General features: G+C 42.0%; 1 protein-coding gene across 1 annotated transcript; it reads left to right on the forward strand.

Annotated features, from left to right (window-relative positions):
• The first annotated feature begins 11,205 nt into the window (after nt 1-11,205).
• LOC115191086 (zinc finger protein 135-like) lies at nt 11,206-15,196 on the forward strand. The gene is made up of 2 exons (XM_029749085.1): nt 11,206-11,230; nt 13,680-15,196. Exon 2 carries the CDS (start codon nt 13,818-13,820, stop codon nt 14,883-14,885), a length of 1,068 nt encoding a protein of 355 aa, XP_029604945.1. The 5' UTR covers nt 11,206-11,230; nt 13,680-13,817; the 3' UTR covers nt 14,886-15,196.
• Nucleotides 15,197-19,067: the final 3,871 nt, after the last annotated feature.

A 19,067-nucleotide genomic window follows, 5' to 3' on the forward strand; every position in this document is an offset into this window, starting at 1 on the left:
TGGGTCATTATGCGGTATTGGGTCATTATGGGGTATTGGGTCGTTATGGGGTATTGTGTCGTTATGGGGTATTGTGTCATTATGGGGTATTGTGTCGTTATGGGGTATTTTGTCATCATGGGGTATTGTGTCATCATGGGGTATTGTGTCATTATGGGGTATTGGGTCGTTATGGGGTATTGGGTCGTTATGGGGTATTGGGTCGTTATGGGGTATTGTGTCGTTATGGGGTATTGGGTCGTTATGGGGTATTGGGTCGTTATGGTGTATTGGGTCGTTATGGGGTATTGTGTCATTATGGGGTATTGTGTCATTATGGGGTATTGTGTCATTATGGGGTATTGGGTCGTTATGGGGTATTGGGTCGTTATGGTGTATTGGGTCGTTATGGGGTATTGTGTCGTTATGGGGTATTGTGTCGTTATGGGGTATTGTGTCATTATGGGGTATTGTGTCGTTATGGGGTATTGTGTCATCATGGGGTATTGTGTCGTTATGGGGTATTGGGTCGTTATGGTGTATTGGGTCGTTATGGGGTATTGTGTCATTATGGGGTATTGTGTCATTATGGGGTATTGGGTCGTTATGGTGTATTGGGTCGTTATGGGGTATTGTGTCATTATGGGGTATTGTGTCATTATGGGGTATTGGGTCGTTATGGGGTATTGGGTCGTTATGGTGTATTGGGTCGTTATGGGGTATTAGGGTATTGTGTCATTATGGGGTATTGGGTCATTATGGGGTATTGTGTCATTATGGGGTATTGTGTCATTATGGGGTATTGTGTCGTTATGGGGTATTGTGTCGTTATGGGGTATTGTGTCGTTATGGGGTATTGGGTCGTTATGGGGTATTGTGTCATTATGGGGTATTGTGTTGTTATGGGGTATTGTGTCGTTATGGGGTATTGTGTCGTTATGGGGTATTGTGTCATTATGGGGTATTGTGTCATTATGGGGTATTTTGTCATCATGGGGTATTTTGTCATCATGGGGTATTGTGTCGTTATGGGGTATTGGGTCGTTATGGGGTATTGGGTCGTTATGGTGTATTGGGTCGTTATGGGGTATTGTGTCATTATGGGGTATTGGGTCGTTATGGGGTATTGTGTCGTTATGGTGTATTGGGTCGTTATGGGGTATTGGGGTATTGTGTCGTTATGGGGTATTGTGTCATTATGGGGTATTGGGTCGTTATGGGGTATTTTGTCATCATGGGGTATTGTGTCATCATGGGGTATTGTGTCGTTATGGGGTATTGGGTCGTTATGGGGTATTGGGTCGTTATGGTGTATTGGGTCGTTATGGGGTATTGTGTCATTATGGGGTATTGTGTCATTATGGGGTATTGGGTCGTTATGGGGTATTGGGTCGTTATGGTGTATTGGGTCGTTATGGGGTATTGTGTCATTATGGGGTATTGTGTCATTATGGGGTATTGGGTCCTTATGGGGTATTGGGTCGTTATGGTGTATTGGGTCGTTATGGGGTATTAGGGTATTGTGTCATTATGGGGTATTGGGTCATTATGGGGTATTGTGTCATTATGGGGTATTGTGTCATTATGGGGTATTGTGTCGTTATGGGGTATTGTGTCGTTATGGGGTATTGTGTCGTTATGGGGTATTGGGTCGTTATGGGGTATTGTGTCATTATGGGGTATTGTGTCGTTATGGGGTATTGTGTCGTTATGGGGTATTGTGTCGTTATGGGGTATTGTGTCATCATGGGGTATTGTGTCGTTATGGGGTATTGGGTCGTTATGGGGTATTGGGTCGTTATGGTGTATTGGGTCGTTATGGGGTATTGTGTCATTATGGGGTATTGGGTCGTTATGGGGTATTGTGTCGTTATGGTGTATTGGGTCGTTATGGGGTATTGGGGTATTGTGTCGTTATGGGGTATTGTGTCATTATGGGGTATTGGGTCGTTATGGGGTATTGTGTCGTTATGGGGTATTGTGTCGTTATGGGGTATTGGGTCGTTATGGGGTATTAGGGTATTGTGTCGTTATGGGGTATTGTGTCATTATGGGGTATTGTGTCGTTATGGGGTATTTTGTCATCATGGGGTATTGTGTCATCATGGGGTATTGTGTCGTTATGGGGTATTGGGTCGTTATGGGGTATTGGGTCGTTATGGTGTATTGGGTCGTTATGGGGTATTGTGTCATTATGGGGTATTGTGTCATTATGGGGTATTGGGTCGTTATGGGGTATTGGGTCGTTATGGTGTATTGGGTCGTTATGGGGTATTGTGTCATTATGGGGTATTGTGTCATTATGGGGTATTGGGTCGTTATGGGGTATTGGGTCGTTATGGGGTATTGTGTCATTATGGGGTATTGGGTCGTTATGGTGTATTTGGTCGTTATGGGGTATTGGGTCGTTATGGGGTATTGTGTCATTATGGGGTATTGGGTCGTTATGGTGTATTTGGTCGTTATGGGGTATTGTGTCATTATGGGGTATTGTGTCATTATGGGGTATTGGGTCGTTATGGGGTATTGTGTCGTTATGGGGTATTGGGTCGTTATGGGGTATTGGGTCGTTATGGGGTATTGTGTCGTTATGGGGTATTGGGGTATTGTGTCATTATGGGGTATTGTGTCGTTATGGGGTATTGGGTCGTTATGGGGTATTGGGTCGTTATAGTGTATTGGGTCGTTATGGGGTATTGTGTCATTATGGGGTATTGGGTCGTTATGGGGTATTGGGTCGTTATGGTGTATTGGGTCGTTATGGGGTATTAGGGTATTGTGTCATTATGGGGTATTGGGTCATTATGGGGTATTGTGTCATTATGGGGTATTGTGTCATTATGGGGTATTGTGTCGTTATGGGGTATTGTGTCGTTATGGGGTATTGTGTCGTTATGGGGTATTGGGTCGTTATGGGGTATTGTGTCATTATGGGGTATTTTGTCATCATGGGGTATTGTGTCGTTATGGGGTATTGTGTCGTTATGGGGTATTGTGTCGTTATGGGGTATTGTGTCATTATGGGGTATTTTGTCATCATGGGGTATTGTGTCGTTATGGGGTATTGGGTCGTTATGGGGTATTGGGTCGTTATGGGGTATTGGGTCGTTATGGTGTATTGGGTCGTTATGGGGTATTGGGTCGTTATGGTGTATTGGGTCGTTATGGGGTATTGTGTCATTATGGGGTATTGGGTCGTTATGGGGTATTGTGTCGTTATGTTGTATTGGGTCGTTATGGGGTATTGGGGTATTGTGTCGTTATGGGGTATTGTGTCATTATGGGGTATTGTGTCGTTATGGGGTATTGTGTCGTTATGGGGTATTGGGTCGTTATGGGGTATTGGGTCGTTATGGGGTATTGGGTCGTTATGGGGTATTGGGTCGTTATGGGGTATTGTGTCGTTATGGGGTATTCTGTCATTATGGGGTATTGTGTCGTTATGGGGTATTGTGTCGTTATGGGGTATTGGGTCGTTATGGGGTATTGTGTCGTTATGGGGTATTGGGGTATTGTGTCGTTATGGGGTATTGTGTCGTTATGGGGTATTGGGTCGTTATGGGGTATTGGGTCGTTATGGGGTATTAGGGTATTGTGTCGTTATGGGGTATTGTGTCATTATGGGGCATTGTGTGTAGATTGAGGAGAAAAATGTATTTAATCCATTTTAGAATAAGGCTGTAATGTAACAAAATGTTGGAAAAAGGGAAGGGGTATGAATACTTTCCGAATTTACTGTATATTTAAAACCAAATTTAACTATCCATTGTTTTGCAAAGTTGGTTTCTGTTAAAGTGTTTGGTCCTGTTCGTGCGGGTCAAACAGAAACACCCTGATGATTGGTTGACAATAGAACCTTCCACAATGCAGCCAATGGCTGTAAGTTACAGCTGGTGATGAGGAACTGTCTGCAGTTGACTTTATGATCTTTGATCAAATGGTTGATTTAAAGTTCATGTAGTCAACATGTAGGCGCAAGTTGGACACTTTTTATCCCCATAATGCGTCACAATTTGAAAGCCGGTGACTTGACAAAAGTGGCCCGCTCGAACGAGCCCATTGCTATAACGTGCAAATATCTGTCCAAGCGTTGTAATATCTGTCAGGCGTCAGCAACGTCTGAGCAGAGAAACGCGCCTAAAGACTGCCCCTTTCAGGTTGATTGAGGTGTGGCAACCAAAAATGCTGTGTTCGTAACCAAGTGGGAGGTCGGGATTTTCCAGTTGTGAAGTCGTAAATACCAGTTGGATGGCCGTTCATGTGAATTTTTCACAGTCGTATGTGGTAAATTCCCACTTGGTTATGAATGCAGCGTACTGATAACTAATCCCAGATGTGTCATTGGCGTTGTTTCCAATGAGAGAAGTTGTATCGTGCCTCACATTCATCACACATGACATAGCTACCATCTTGCTCTTTCAGCACTTCAGCAAATCTTTCTCAAACATTACTTTTGTGGTCCTCCCTTCTTTATTTTCAACTCTCCATTTCGCAGATTTTCTTAATAAATTAAAAAACAATTATCTGTTTGTTTGACTGAGTGACGAAATATTGCAGATGTGAAGTGGTATAGTATGTTTTAAATTGTCATGAAGTCTAATCAATCAACACCTGCTTGCTTCTCTTTGTACATGTCAATATAATATTAGCATCTAATGAAATAAATGATATATATAAAAAAAACGTTCTGAAAATTAAATAAACGTATGACACCAGTCAGCAGATGACGATGTGCTTCTTTGAGGCGACGCTACCAGCGTGACGTGTAATCTAGAAGACGGGACGCTTCTTCAACAACAGCAGCTAGTCAGCCACCTCCATCCAGTAGCTTGCAATTTAAACATATATATTTAACCTTTAACTAGGCAAGTCGGTTAAGAACAAATTCTTATTTACCAAGACGGCCTACCAAAAGGCCTCCTTCGGGACGGGGGCTGGGATTAAAAATAAACGAGATAAAAGAAAAATATAGGACAAAACACACATCTCGACGAGAGGCAACACAACACTACATAAAGAGAGACATAAGACAACAACATAGCATGGCAGCAACACATGGACAACATATAATGGTAGTAACACAACATGACAGCAGCACAAAAACATGGTATAAACATTATTGGGCACAGTCAACAGCACAAAGGTCAAGAAGGTAGAGACAACAATACATCACACAAAGCAGCCAGATCTGACAATTGACATTATATTGTCAAGATTTGAGTTAAATCCTTAGCTAGGACACTAAAAAAAAAAATCTGAATTTATTAACATTTTATTAATTAAGCAGACGCAGATCGACTTACATTAGTGTGTGCATACATTTTCGTACTGGTCCCCCGTGAGTATCAAACCAACAACCCTCGCGTTGCGTGCGCCATGCTTTACCAACTGAGCTACACGGAACTATTCCAACAGTATGTATTCATAATGTTCATATTCACATGAAGCTACAGGTCTGCATTAAACTATTCTAATAGTATGTATTCATAATGTTCATATTCACATGTAGCTACAGGTCTGCATTAAACTATTCTAACAGTATGTATTCATAATGTTCATATTCACATGAAGCTACAGGTCTGCATTAAACTATTCTAACAGTATGTATTCATAATGTACATATTCACATGAAGCTACAGGTCTGCATTAAACTATTCTAACAGTATGTATTCATAATGTTCATATTCACATGTAGCTACAGGTCTGCATTATTAAACTATTCTAACAGTATGTATTCATAATGTTCATATTCACATGTAGCTACAGGTCTGCATTAAACTATTATAACAGTATGTATTCATAATGTTCATATTCACATGAAGCTACAGGTCTGCATTAAACTATTCTAACAGTATGTATTCATAATGTACATATTCACATGTAGCTACAGGTCTGCATTAAACTATTCTAACAGTATGTATTCATAATGTACATATTCACATGTAGCTACAGGTCTGCATTAAACTATTCTAACAGTATGTATTCATAATGTACATATTCACATGTAGCTACAGGTCTGCATTAAACTATTCTAACAGTAAGTATTCATAATGTTCATATTCACATGTAGCTACAGGTCTGCATTCAACTATTCTAACAGTATGTATTCATAATGTACATATTCACATGTAGCAACAGGTCTGCATAGACGAAAGAAGTCAGACAAAACATATTTCCTTTCCTCATCTTTAAATTCTTTAAATGAATAAACAATGTAGTGAATATTTTTCTAAACTGCGTTACCCATTCCAATCAGCTGACGGCGATATGCGTCTTCAGATGGTGACGTCATATCTAGTGGACTAATCGACACCGGATGCTGTTTCAACAACACGGATACTGACTCATTCAACTACCTCCGTAGCCTGGTAGCCAACATACAACCGAAAACAAGCTTTTTGGACCATTTTTCTGTATGTTGATCTCGGTGTTTTTAACACAATCCTCTTTACGTATCTACTATTTAACTTAAAGTAATTTGCTTGTTAAATGTACAAATGTGTTGATTATACTAAGTCTAGCACTAAGCTTATCGCTAATGCTAGCTAGCCCGACCATGAGGTCGCTAAGCTACTCTCCTCCTGATGAAGAAGAGGTCTGCTGCACGGAGAAAGAAGCTATGGGGCTGAACATTGTCATGAAAGAAGATGAGGAGGATATTACAGTGAAAGGAGAGGAAGAAGCTTTCAGAATGAAAGAGGAGGAAGAGGAGGCTATCAGTATCACATTGAAAGAAGAGGATGTTACAGTGAAAGGAGAGAAAGAACCTTTTAGAGTCAAAGAAGAGGAGGGGATAGAGGCTGTCACAGTGGAAGAAGATGAGGAGGATATTACAGTGAAAGGAGAGGAAGAAGCTTTCAGAATGAAAAAGGAGGAAGAGGAGGATGTTATAGTGAAAGAAGAGGAATAACCTTTTATAGTGAAAGAGGAAGAGAGGATAGAGGCTGTCACAGTGGAAGAAGAGGAGGTAGAAGCTTTCAGGATGGAAAAGGAGGAGGAAGAGGAGGAGGATATTACAGTGAAAGGAGAGGAAGAACCTTTTAGAGTGAAAGAGGAAGAGAGGATAGAGGCTGTCACAGTGGAAGAAGAGGAGGTAGAAGCTTTCAGGATGAAAAAGGAGGCCATCACATTGATAGAAGAAGAGGAGGATGTTTTGGGAGATGAAGGAGAGGAAGAGGAGACTGAAGATCTGATTAACACCAGTAAGTACTGTCTTAAAAACACAGCCAGAAACTCTGCAGTTGTTGAACTAATGTGTGGTTTGAAAGCCAGAGGGTCATTGCACTGAAATGTGCTCCTCACCAGAACCCCAAATATAAGCTTGTAAAACTCCCGTTGTGTGTAAACAATGCAAATGTAAACAAACACTGTATTTGACTCAAAACGTGGTTAAAACAATCATTTTGATCTCATTATTGGTCCTTGCATCACAGCTCTGTCTATGAATTAGAGTTGTTCCATTTCTTCACATCCTCATCTACTCTCCCCTATCTGTTTATTAGGACAGTGGAGATATAAAACGTTTAAGTACCAATAAGGTGTATGATATTTATGGCTCTATCCCCCCCCAAAAAATATTTGTATTTTATTTAACCAGGCAAGTCAGTTAAGAACAGATTGTTATTTACAATGACGGCCTACCGGGGAACAGTGGGTTGTTCAAGGGCAGAAGGGCGGGCAGAACGACAGATTTTTAACTTGTCAACTCGGGGATTCGACCCAGCAACATTTCGGTTACTGGCCCAACGCTCTAACCACTAAGCTACCTACCGAACCCATCATGTTAGCATCCACAAAGTGTTAAGAAACATATTCTATTCTTATGTGACTCGTATGACACAATACATTATTTACCGTTGTTAGGTTCTAATTCTCAGAGTGAAAACCCAACGGAAAAAGCTGAACCAGTTTATTCTTCCCAGAGGGTCAATCCAGTTGGATTAGACAAAAAAAACTCCTCCTGCACATCTGTACAAACATTGTATTTTTACTGCACTTTACTTCACTTTACTGGACACTAAATAATACGGGCCATAAACTTTTCTTCCTCCCTTAACGTGACCTGACCTCGACCCCCCTTCATCACTAATCCGTGGCTCTCTCCCCTTATCAATGCCTGCCACATGTAACCGCTTCCCTGCACTCAGTCTTTCAGTAGGGTCCCTGATATAATGTAAACATTATACATTACCCTCTCGCCCTCATGTTCATGAAGAAGTATATTTCATATTCTCAGAACCCAACACCATTCATTTCTATTGGGTACAACATCATCTGAAACACAACCAAAACAAACTGCAAATGTATCCAACAAGTTTGTAGAGTCACAAGCTTGATGTAGTCATTGCGTTCTAGGAATATGGGACCAAATACTTTAATTCACATAAAAGTGAATTTATCCAAATACTTATGACGCATTCAAATGGGGGGACTAGATACATGAAGTGATTTTATTTCTAAATGGTAAAACAGATGCCCTGAAAATACCCTCAAATAAAAGGTGATGTTCTGTACTGTCTCATATGAAACATTTGATCTAAAATGCTGGAGAACAGAGCCACATTAAACGGTTTATCTTCCCTGTCCAGATACATACGTAGAGGAGAACAGAGCCACATTAAACGGTTTATCTTCCCTGTCCAGATAAATACATAGAGGAGTACAGAGCCACATTAAACGGTTTATCTTCCCTGTCCAGATAAATACGTAGAGGAGTACAGAGCCACATTAAACGGTTTATCTTCCCTGTCCAGATAAATACATAGAGGAGTACAGAGCCACATTAAACGGTTTATCTTCCCTGTCCAGATACATACGTAGAGGAGAACAGAGCCACATTAAACGGTTTATCTTCCCTGTCCAGATACATACGTAGGGGAGTACAGAGCCACATTAAACGGTTTATCTTCCCTGTCCAGATACATACGTAGGGGAGTACAGAGCCACATTAAACGGTTTATCTTCCCTGTCCAGATAAATACGTAGGGGAGTATAAATAGTTTAAGCAATAAGGCCCGTATACCACAGGTATGACAACCTGATCTACATGAATGCAGCTTCCACTTCATTAAAGCCGTTAGATGCAGTTTATCGTAGCGCTCTTCGTTTCATCACAGGTGACAGGTTTTGCACTCCACCGCTCGCTCTATCAGAAAGTAGGATGACCCTCTTTGACCTCACGTAGGTTGAAACACTGCATTTTATTCATTTATAAAGCCCAACACTTGCAACGAGATTGGTCAAGTATAACTTGTGTGCAGTGTTCAGTGCCTCTTTGTATGTAGTCTGGTGGTGATATACCAGGGACTGGGGATGCAGTTAGGTTTGTATACAGTCTGGTGATATACCAGGGACTGGGGATGCAGTTAGGTTTGTACAGTCTGATGATATACCAGGGACTGGGGATGTAGTTAGGTTTGTATGCAGTCTGGTGATATACCAGGGACTGGGGATGCAGTTAGGTTTGTACAGCCTGATGATATACCAGGGACTGGGGATGCAGTTAGGTTTGTATGCAGTCTGATGATATACCAGGGACTGGGGATGCAGTTAGGTTTGTACAGTCTGGTGATATACCAGGGACTGGGGATGTAGTTAGGTTTGTATACAGTCTGGTGATATACCAGGGACTGGGGATGCAGTTAGGTTTGTACAGTCTGGTGATATACCAGGGACTGGGGATGCAGTTAGGTTTGTATGCAGTCTGGTGATATACCAGGGACTGGGGATGTAGTTAGGTTTGTACAGTCTGGTGATATACCAGGGACTGGGGATGCAGTTAAGTTTGTATACAGTCTGGTGATATACCAGGGACTGGGGATGCAGTTAGGTTTGTATGCAGTCTGGTTATATACCAGGGACTGGGGATGTAGTTAGGTTTGTATACAGTCTGGTGATATACCAGGGACTGGGGATGTAGTTAGGTTTGTATGCAGTCTGGTGATATACCAGGGACTGGGGATGCAGTTAGGTTTGTATACAGTCTGGTGATATACCAGGGACTGGGGATGTAGTTAGGTTTGTATGCAGTCTGGTGATATACCAGGGACTGGGGATGTAGTTAGGTTTGTATACAGTCTGGTGATATACCAGGGACTGGGGATGTAGTTAGGTTTGTATGTAGTCTGGTGATATACCAGGGACTGGGGATGTTGTTAGGTTTGTATACAGTCTGGTGATATACCAGAGCCTGGACATGCAGTTAGGTTTGTTTTCCTCTAGCTATTCTCCAGTTTGCTCCCAGCAGCGTTCATAGAACATAGATCACTGTTAAACTAGGCTGCAGAGTTCCTAGTTTGACAGATAATTCAACCAGTGTGTGACCAGTGGGTTTCTTTAAATGAATGAATATCAAACTGCCTTAAATACAGATGTGAAGCACAGTATGTTTTAAATTCTCACTCAAAATATGCACTGCTCTTTTTGAACGTCTCAATATAATTGTATTATTTAATGAAAGGAATGAAAATACATTTGTCCGCAAAAAAAATAAGTATCTTAACGCCGCGGTTCCGTCCCTCTCTTCGCCCCAACCCGGGCTCGAACCAGGGACCCTTGCACAGAGTATTTCTGATACCCACCGAAGCATCATTACCCATCGCGCCACAAAAGCCACGGCTTAAATCCGATCCTCAACTGCATTTCCCTCCAGTCAGCAGACGGCGATGTGCGTCTTTCAGGCGATGCTGCAGCGTGACGTATAATCTAGTGGACGGTTCTTCATAAACAGCTCGTCAACCACCTCGGTAGCTTGCTAGCCAACATAGCCGAAAGATTCAAGCTATTTATACGCTTTCGGTCTATATTAGCTACTGTGTTTTAGACACACTTCTGTCGTATCTACTTGTTAACCTATTTAATTTAATATTACGTTATTGTTTATTAGTCAGCTATAGTAGCTGGCTGGTTAAGTTAGCATTAGCCTAGTCGCTAATGATAGCTAGCTAGCTAACATCCCCGAACATGAGCTCCCTAAACTACTCCCCTCCTGTTAAAGAAGAGGAGGTCTGCTGGACGGAGAAAGAAGCTCTGGGGCTGAACATTGTCGTGAAAGAGGAGAAGGAAGAGGAGGATGTTACAGTAAAACAAGAAGTAGAGGGTGAGGCTGTTACAGTGAAAGATGAAGAGAAAGACGTTTCAGTTAAACAAGAGGAAGAAGAGGATGATGCTGTTTTTGGAGTGAAGAAGGAAGGAGAGATTACTGTCACATTGGAAGATGAAGAGGAGGAGACAGGAGATCTGAGTAACACCAGTAAGTACCGCCTTCAATTAGTTTTTAACTTTGGATATTCGGAGTTGGCTCGTCAATACCTCTTCAACGGAGGGCCCTGGGATGATGACTGATATGTCTAGAATCAGACGACGTAGAGAGCAAGCTACCCCTTGTTTTCTCCGTTCCGTTTCCAAAAAGTGACTTAACATACACTACCGTTCAAACATTTGGGGTCACTTAGACATTTCCTTGTTTTTGAAAGAAAGCATTTTTTTTTGTCCATTAAAATATCATCAAATTGATCATAAATACAGTGTAGACATTTTAAATGACTATTGTAGCTGGAAACGGCTGATCTTTAATGGAATATCTACATAGGCGTACAGAGGCCCGTTATCAGCAACCATCACTCCTGTGTTCCAAATGCTCGTTGTGTTAGCTAATCCAAGTTTATCATTTTAAAAGGCTAATTGATCATTAGAAAACCCTTTTGCAATTATGTTATGTTGGTGCTAACATCTTCAGGACAGGAATACCGGTTTACTTAATGGAGGAATAAACACACATGTTCATCATTGGTGTTTTAACCAGAACGGGGGAAAATGCACTTTATTTATTTTCGCACATGCGCAGTCATACATCTCTCATAGGGCATGACTGTACCAGTGTAAGAACACAACTCAACAACATATTAGTCCACATGCCAACATGTTAGCACAGCTGAAAACGGTTGTGCTGATTTGAAGAAGCAATACAACTGGTCTTATTTAGACTAGTTGAGTATCTGGAGCATCAGCATTTATGGGTTCGATTACAGGCTCAAAATGGCCAGAAACAAAACTTTCTTCTGGAACTCGTCAGTCTATTCTTGTTCTGAGAAATGAAGGCTATTCCATGTGAGAAATGGCCAAGAAACTGAAGATCTCGTACAACGCTATTTACTACTCCCTTCACAGAACAGTGCAAACTATCTCTAACCAGAATAGAAAGAGGAGTGGGAGGCCCTGGTGCACAACTGAGCAAGAGGACAAGTATATTACTGTCTTGTTTGAGAAACAGACGCCTCACAAGTCCTCAACTGGCAGCTTCATTAAATAGTACCCGCAAAACACCAGTCTCAACGTCAACAGTGAAGAGGCGACTCCAGGATGCTGGCCTTCTAGGCAGAGTTGCAAAGAATAAGCCATATCTCAGACTGGCCTATAAAAATAAAAGATTAAGATTGAAAAAAGAACAGACACTGGACAGATGACTTCTGCCTAGAAGGCCAGCATCCCGGAGTGTTTTGCTGGTACTATTTAATGAAGCTGCCAGTTGAGGACTTGTGAGGCGTCTGTATCAGCAAGTTGTGTTCCTCTGACAGGTTGTGTTCCTATAGGTTGTGTTCCTATATCATACCACACTAGCACCAGTGTTCCTATATCAGACCACACTAGCACCAGTGTTCCTACATCAGACCACACTAGCACCAGTGTTCCTATATCAGACCACACTAGCACCAGTGTTCCTAAATCAGACCACACCAGTGTTCCTATATCAGACCACACCAGTGTTCCTATATCAGACCACACTAGAACCAGTGTTCTTATATATGAACACACTAGCACCAGTGTTCCTATATCAGACCACACTAGAACCAGTGTTCCTATATCAGACCACACTAGAACCAGTGTTCTTATATATGAACACACTAGCACCAGTGTTCCTATATCAGACCACACTAGAACCAGTGTTCCTATATCAGACCACACTAGCACCAGTGTTCCTATATCAGACCACACCAGTGTTCCTATATCAGACCACACTAGAACCAGTGTTCCTATATCAGACCACACTAGCACCAGTGTTCTTATATATGAACACACTAGCACCAGTGTTCCTATATCAGACCACACTAGCACCAGTGTTCCTATATCAGACCACACTAGCACCAGTGTTCCTATATCAGACCACACTAGCACCAGTGTTCGTTGTTTCCTCAGTTTGCCACTTCGGCTTGTTGTTATTTCATTCTGTTATTTTCTTCTTGTCCCATCGGCCATGGTCATAGGAGCTTATATTAATTAATATTAATGAATCCCCTCTGTTGCAAACCAAATGCTAGGCTAGAATCATGGGGTAATAATGTCTAGATAATTCTTTCTAGTGGAGATTAGTTTATAAATTGCCTGGCAGGGCTGTGGGACAGTGGAGATTAGTTTATGAATTGCCTGGTTGGGCTGTGGGACAGTGGTGATTAGTTTATAAATTGCCTGGTTGAGCTGTGGGACAGTGGATGTGTAGGCATGATTCAAATAGAACTGTTAACAGCCATTACCCGGGTAGTATTGTGAATAACTAACGGCTATTAACCAATCAGCATCCAGGATCCAAATGTTGTGTTATAATGAAATATCTAGTCTGGATTAAACCTCAATAGGAAGACTGTTTTATCATATGGTTTCATTCAGGTCTCTGTTTAACTAAATACTTTGTTTGTCTTTGGCAGGAGAGAGACCAGACTTTCCCTTTGACAGACGGAAGAGTCCTTCAGGGAAACCAGACCCAGAGACTCCTAAACCAGTGACACGACATCACTGCTCCCTGTGTGGAAGGAGTTTTACCAAGTTAGGGAACCTAAAAGAGCATGAGAAAAAAACACACAGGAGAAAAGCCTTTCCAATGCTCCCAGTGTGGAAAGAGATTTTCACGAACTCATGAACTAATATTACATGAAAGGACACACACAGGGGAAAAACCACACTATTGCTCCCAGTGTGGAAAGAGTTTTGCGCAGTTAGGGAACCTAAAAAAACACAAGAGGGTACACTCCGGAGAGAAGCCTTACCCCTGTTCCCATTGTGGAAAATATTTTAGGCTGTCAGAACACTTAAAATCACATGAGAGGACACACACAGGGGAAAAAACACACACTTGCTCCCAGTGTGGAAAGAGTTTTTCCCATTTAGGGAACCTAAAAAAACATAAGAGAATACACACTGGAGAGAAACCTTACCCCTGTTCCCATTGTGGAAAGAATTTTAGGTTATTACAAAACTTAAAATCACATGAGAGGACACACACGGTGGAAAAACCACACAATTGCATCCAGTGTGGAAAGAGTTTTTCCCATTTAGGGAACCTGAACAAACATAAGAAAATACATTCTGGAGAGAAGCCTTACTGCTGTTCTCGTTGTGGAAAGAATTTTACATTGTCAGAAAGCTTAAAATCACATGAGAGGACACACACAGGGGAAAAATCACACAATTGCTCCCAGTGTGGAAAGAGTTTTTCCCATTCAGCGACCCTCAATCAACATAAGAGAATACACTCTCGAGAGAAGCCTTACTGCTGTTCCCAATGTGGAAAGAATTTTGCATTGTCAGATAACCTGAAGAAGCATGAGAGGACACACACAGGAGAAAAGCCGTACCAATGCTCCCAGTGTGGAAAGAGATTTTCAAGAACACCGGACCTTAAGAAGCATGAACGGACACACACAGGAGAAAATCCTTACCACTGCTCCCAGTGTGGAAAGAGTTTTACTGACTTAGATAGCCTGAACATACATAAGATAATACACTCTAAAGAGAAACCGTACCATTGTTCCCAGTGTGGAAAGAGTTTTACTAAGCTAGGGAACCTGAAAAGGCATGTGGATATACACACACAGGGGAGGATAAGCTCCCAGTTTGGAAAGAGTTTTAGTTAGGGAACCTAATTGTGGAAAGACATTTTCCCCGGACAGAGGACCTGAAATCACGTGACAGAATAGACAGGCTGTGTTCTGACTTATGTTTGACTGTTGTTTTATGGCACATTAAATCATATTGTTTATATGAAATTTAACTCAAAAATAGGCCTCTACTTTTGTTTTAGTTTTTAACTCTGGAGACATGATCATGTCTAAAATGTGATTCGTTGAATACAAGTATGAACCCTTATTATTCCGCAATGTGCTGATTGTAAAAATGATTTGATTAATGCAACATTATCTGAATAAAACTCTATATAACTATGTTAGTCACTAGTGGACATTCATTATATACATCTATATCTATGTACTTATAGAAACTAGTTATTCTGAATGGATGGCTGGAAGGTACATAACACAACGTATCAGGAGGGGTCTTCTGATTGGGTGAATGGATGTCAGGACAGGTCTTCTGATTGGGTGAATGGATGTCAGGAGAGGTCTTCTGATTGGGTGAATGGATGGAGAGGTCTTCTGATTGGGTGAATGGATGTCAGGACAAGTCTTCTGATTGGGTGAATGGATGTCAGGACAAGTCTTCTGATTGGGTGAATGGATGGCTGGATGGTAGATAACACAACATGTCAGTCAGAACATCACTAGAGGTCTCTGATTGGGTGAATGGATGGCTGGATGGTAGATAACACAACGTATCAGTCAGAACATCACTAGAGGTCTTCTGATTGGGTGAATGGATGGCTGGATGGTAGATAACACAACGTATCAGTCAGAACATCACTAGAGGTCTCCTGATTGGGTGAATGGATGGCTGGATGGTAGATAACACAACGTATCAGTCAGAACATCACTAGAGGTCTCCTGATTGGGTGAATGGATGGCTGGATGGTAGATAACACAACGTATCAGTCAGAACATCACTAGAGGTCTTCTGATTGGGTGAATGGATGGCTGGATGGTAGATAACACAACGTATCAGTCAGAACATCACTAGAGGTCTCCTGATTGGGTGAATGGATGGCTGGATGGTAGATAACACAACGTATCAGTCAGAACATCACTAGAGGTCTCCTGATTGGGTGAATGGATGGCTGGATGGTAGATAACACAACGTATCAGTCAGAACATCAGGAGAGGTCTTCTGATTGGGTGAATGGATGGCTGGATGGTAGATAACACAACATGTCAGTCAGAACATCACTAGAGGTCTTCTGATTGGGTGAATGGATGGCTGGATGGTAGATAACACAACATGTCAGTCAGAACATCAGGAGAGGTCTCCTGATTGGGTGAATGGATGGCTGGATGGTAGATAACACAACATGTCAGTCAGAACATCAGGAGAGGTCTTCTGATTGGGTGAATGGATGGCTGGATGGTAGATAACACAACATGTCAGTCAGAACATCAGGAGAGGTCTTCTGATTGGAGGGTTTTGAGAGCCTTTAACCTTTTTATTTAAATTAGTTTGCTTCTTTAGTCTTTTTAGTTTTCAATAGGCTTTGGCTATTACAGCGAACACCTGGTAAAGAGGAGGTTACCATCTCTGATCACCTCAGTAGTGCTGTAGTGTCCATCTTTCTGGTAAAGAGGAGGTTACCATCTCTGATCACCTCAGTAGTACTGTAGTGTCCATCTATCTGGTAAAGAGGAGGTTACCATCTCTGATCACCTCAGTAGTGCTGTAGTGTCCATCTTTCTGGTAAAGAGGAGGTTACCATCTCTGATCACCTCAGTAGTACTGTAGTGTCCATCTTTCTGGTAAAGAGGAGGTTACCATCTCTGATCCACCTCAGTAGTACTGTAGTGTCCACCTATCTGGTAAAGAGGAGGTTACCATCTCTGATCACCTCAGTAGTACTGTAGTGTCCACCTATCTGGTAAAGAGGAGGTTACCATCTCTGATCTCCTCAGTAGTACTGTAGTGTCCATCTTTCTGGTAAAGAGGAACTTACCATCTCTGATCACCTCAATAGAACTGTAGTGTCCATCTTTCTGGTAAAGAGGAGGTTACCATCTCTGATCACCTCAGTAGTGCTGTAGTGTCCATATTTCTGGTAAAGTGGAGGTTACCATCTCTGATCACCTCAGTAGTACTGTAGTGTCCACCTATCTGGTAAAGAGGAGGTTACCATCTCTGATCACCTCAGTAGTGCTGTAGTGTCCATCTTTCTGGTAAAGAGGAACTTACCATCTCTGATCACCTCAGTAGTGCTGTAGTGTCCATCTTTCTGGTAAAGAGGAGGTTACCATCTCTGATCCACCTCAGTAGTACTGTAGTGTCCACCTATCTGGTAAAGAGGAGGTTACCATCTCTGATCACCTCAGTAGTACTGTAGTGTCCACCTATCTGGTAAAGAGGAGGTTACCATCTCTGATCTCCTCAGTAGTACTGTAGTGTCCATCTTTCTGGTAAAGAGGAGGTTACCATCTCTGATCACCTCAGTAGTACTGTAGTGTCCACCTATCTGGTAAAGAGGAGGTTACCATCTCTGATCACCTCAGTAGTACTGTAGTGTCCATCTTTCTGGTAAAGAGGAGGTTACCATCTCTGATCACCTCAGTAGTACTGTAGTGTCCACCTATCTGGTAAAGAGGAGGTTACCATCTCTGATCACCTCAGTAGTACTGTAGTGTCCATCTATCTGGTAAAGAGGAACTTACCATCTCTGATCACCTCAATAGAACTGTAGTGTCCATCTTTCTGGTAAAGAGGAGGTTACCATCTCTGATCACCTCAGTAGTGCTGTAGTGTCCATCTTTCTGGTAAAGAGGAGGTTACCATCTCTGATCACCTCAGTAGTACTGTAGTGTCCATCTTTCTGGTAAAGAGGAGGTTACCATCTCTGATCACCTCAGTAGTGCTGTAGTGTCCATCTTTCTGGTAAAGAGGAGGTTACCATCTCTGATCACCTCAGTAGTACTGTAGTGTCCATCTTTCTGGTAAAGAGGAGGTTACCATCTCTGATCCACCTCAGTAGTACTGTAGTGTCCATCTTTCTGGTAAAGAGGAGGTTACCATCTCTGATCACCTCAGTAGTACTGTAGTGTTCATCTTTCTGGTAAAGAGGAGGTTACCATCTCTGATCACCTCAGTAGTACTGTAGTGTCCATCTTTCTGGTAAAGAGGAGGTTACCATCTCTGATCACCTCAGTAGTACTGTAGTGTCCATCTATCTGGTAAAGAGGAGGTTACCATCTCTGATCACCTCAGTAGTACTGTAGTGTCCATCTTTCTGGTAAAGAGGAGGTTACCATCTCTGATCCACCTCAGTAGTACTGTAGTGTCCATCTTTCTGGTAAAGAGGAGGTTACCATCTCTGATCACCTCAGTAGTACTGTAGTGTCCACCTATCTGGTAAAGAGGAGGTGGGGTTTGCACATTGTAGTCCATTCCATTTGTCCTTAAGTGAAATCGCCACCCATCCGGGGCACCTGGCCATGCCAAACAAACTAGCCCAATATTTCTGCCTCATGGACATAGCAGGTTAGGAGAATTAATGTAGCAGTTTAGGAGACTGAGGTTAAGGTTAGGAAAGGGGTTAGCTAAATTGCTCTCTTAACCTGCTATGAAAAGTCACTTCCGGTCGCAACTGTACTCCCATCTAGTCACAACCGAGAATCAGGAACTGACTTCCTGAAACAAATACCAAAAGAGAGTTTTGGGGTGGAGTTTTCCTTTAACTATCCTACCACTGTGGTTCGTCTGTGAGCTGATCAACCAATAGTTTGAGCTGCCTGACCCCTGTGATATTCTGCTCACTAGGAGAGTCAGTATGTATATAGACTACTGCTGCTATGACCCTGTGATATTCTGCTCACTAGGAGAGTCAGTATGTATATAGACTACTGCTGCTATGACCCTGTGATATTCTGTTCACTAGGAGAGTCAGTATGTATATAGACTACTGCTGCTATGACACTGTGATATTCTGTTCACTAGGAGAGTCAGTATGTATATAGACTACTGCTGCTATGACCCTGTGATATTCTGTTCACTAGGAGAGTCAGTATGTATATAGACTACTGCTGCTATGACACTGTGATATTCTGTTCACTAGGAGAGTCAGTATGTATATAGACTACTGCTGCTATGACCCTGTGATATTCTGTTCACTAGGAGAGTCAGTATGTATATAGACTACTGCTGCTATGACCCTGTGATATTCTGTTCACTAGGAG

This window comes from Salmo trutta, unplaced genomic scaffold (genome assembly GCF_901001165.1).
Source record: "Salmo trutta unplaced genomic scaffold, fSalTru1.1, whole genome shotgun sequence".
Classification (NCBI taxonomy): domain Eukaryota; kingdom Metazoa; phylum Chordata; class Actinopteri; order Salmoniformes; family Salmonidae; genus Salmo; species Salmo trutta.

Coding starts and splice junctions, on each gene's coding strand:
- LOC115191086 (XM_029749085.1), top strand. CDS start 13,818: ATGAGAAAAAAACACACAGGAGAAAAGCCTTTCCAATGCTCCCAGTGT.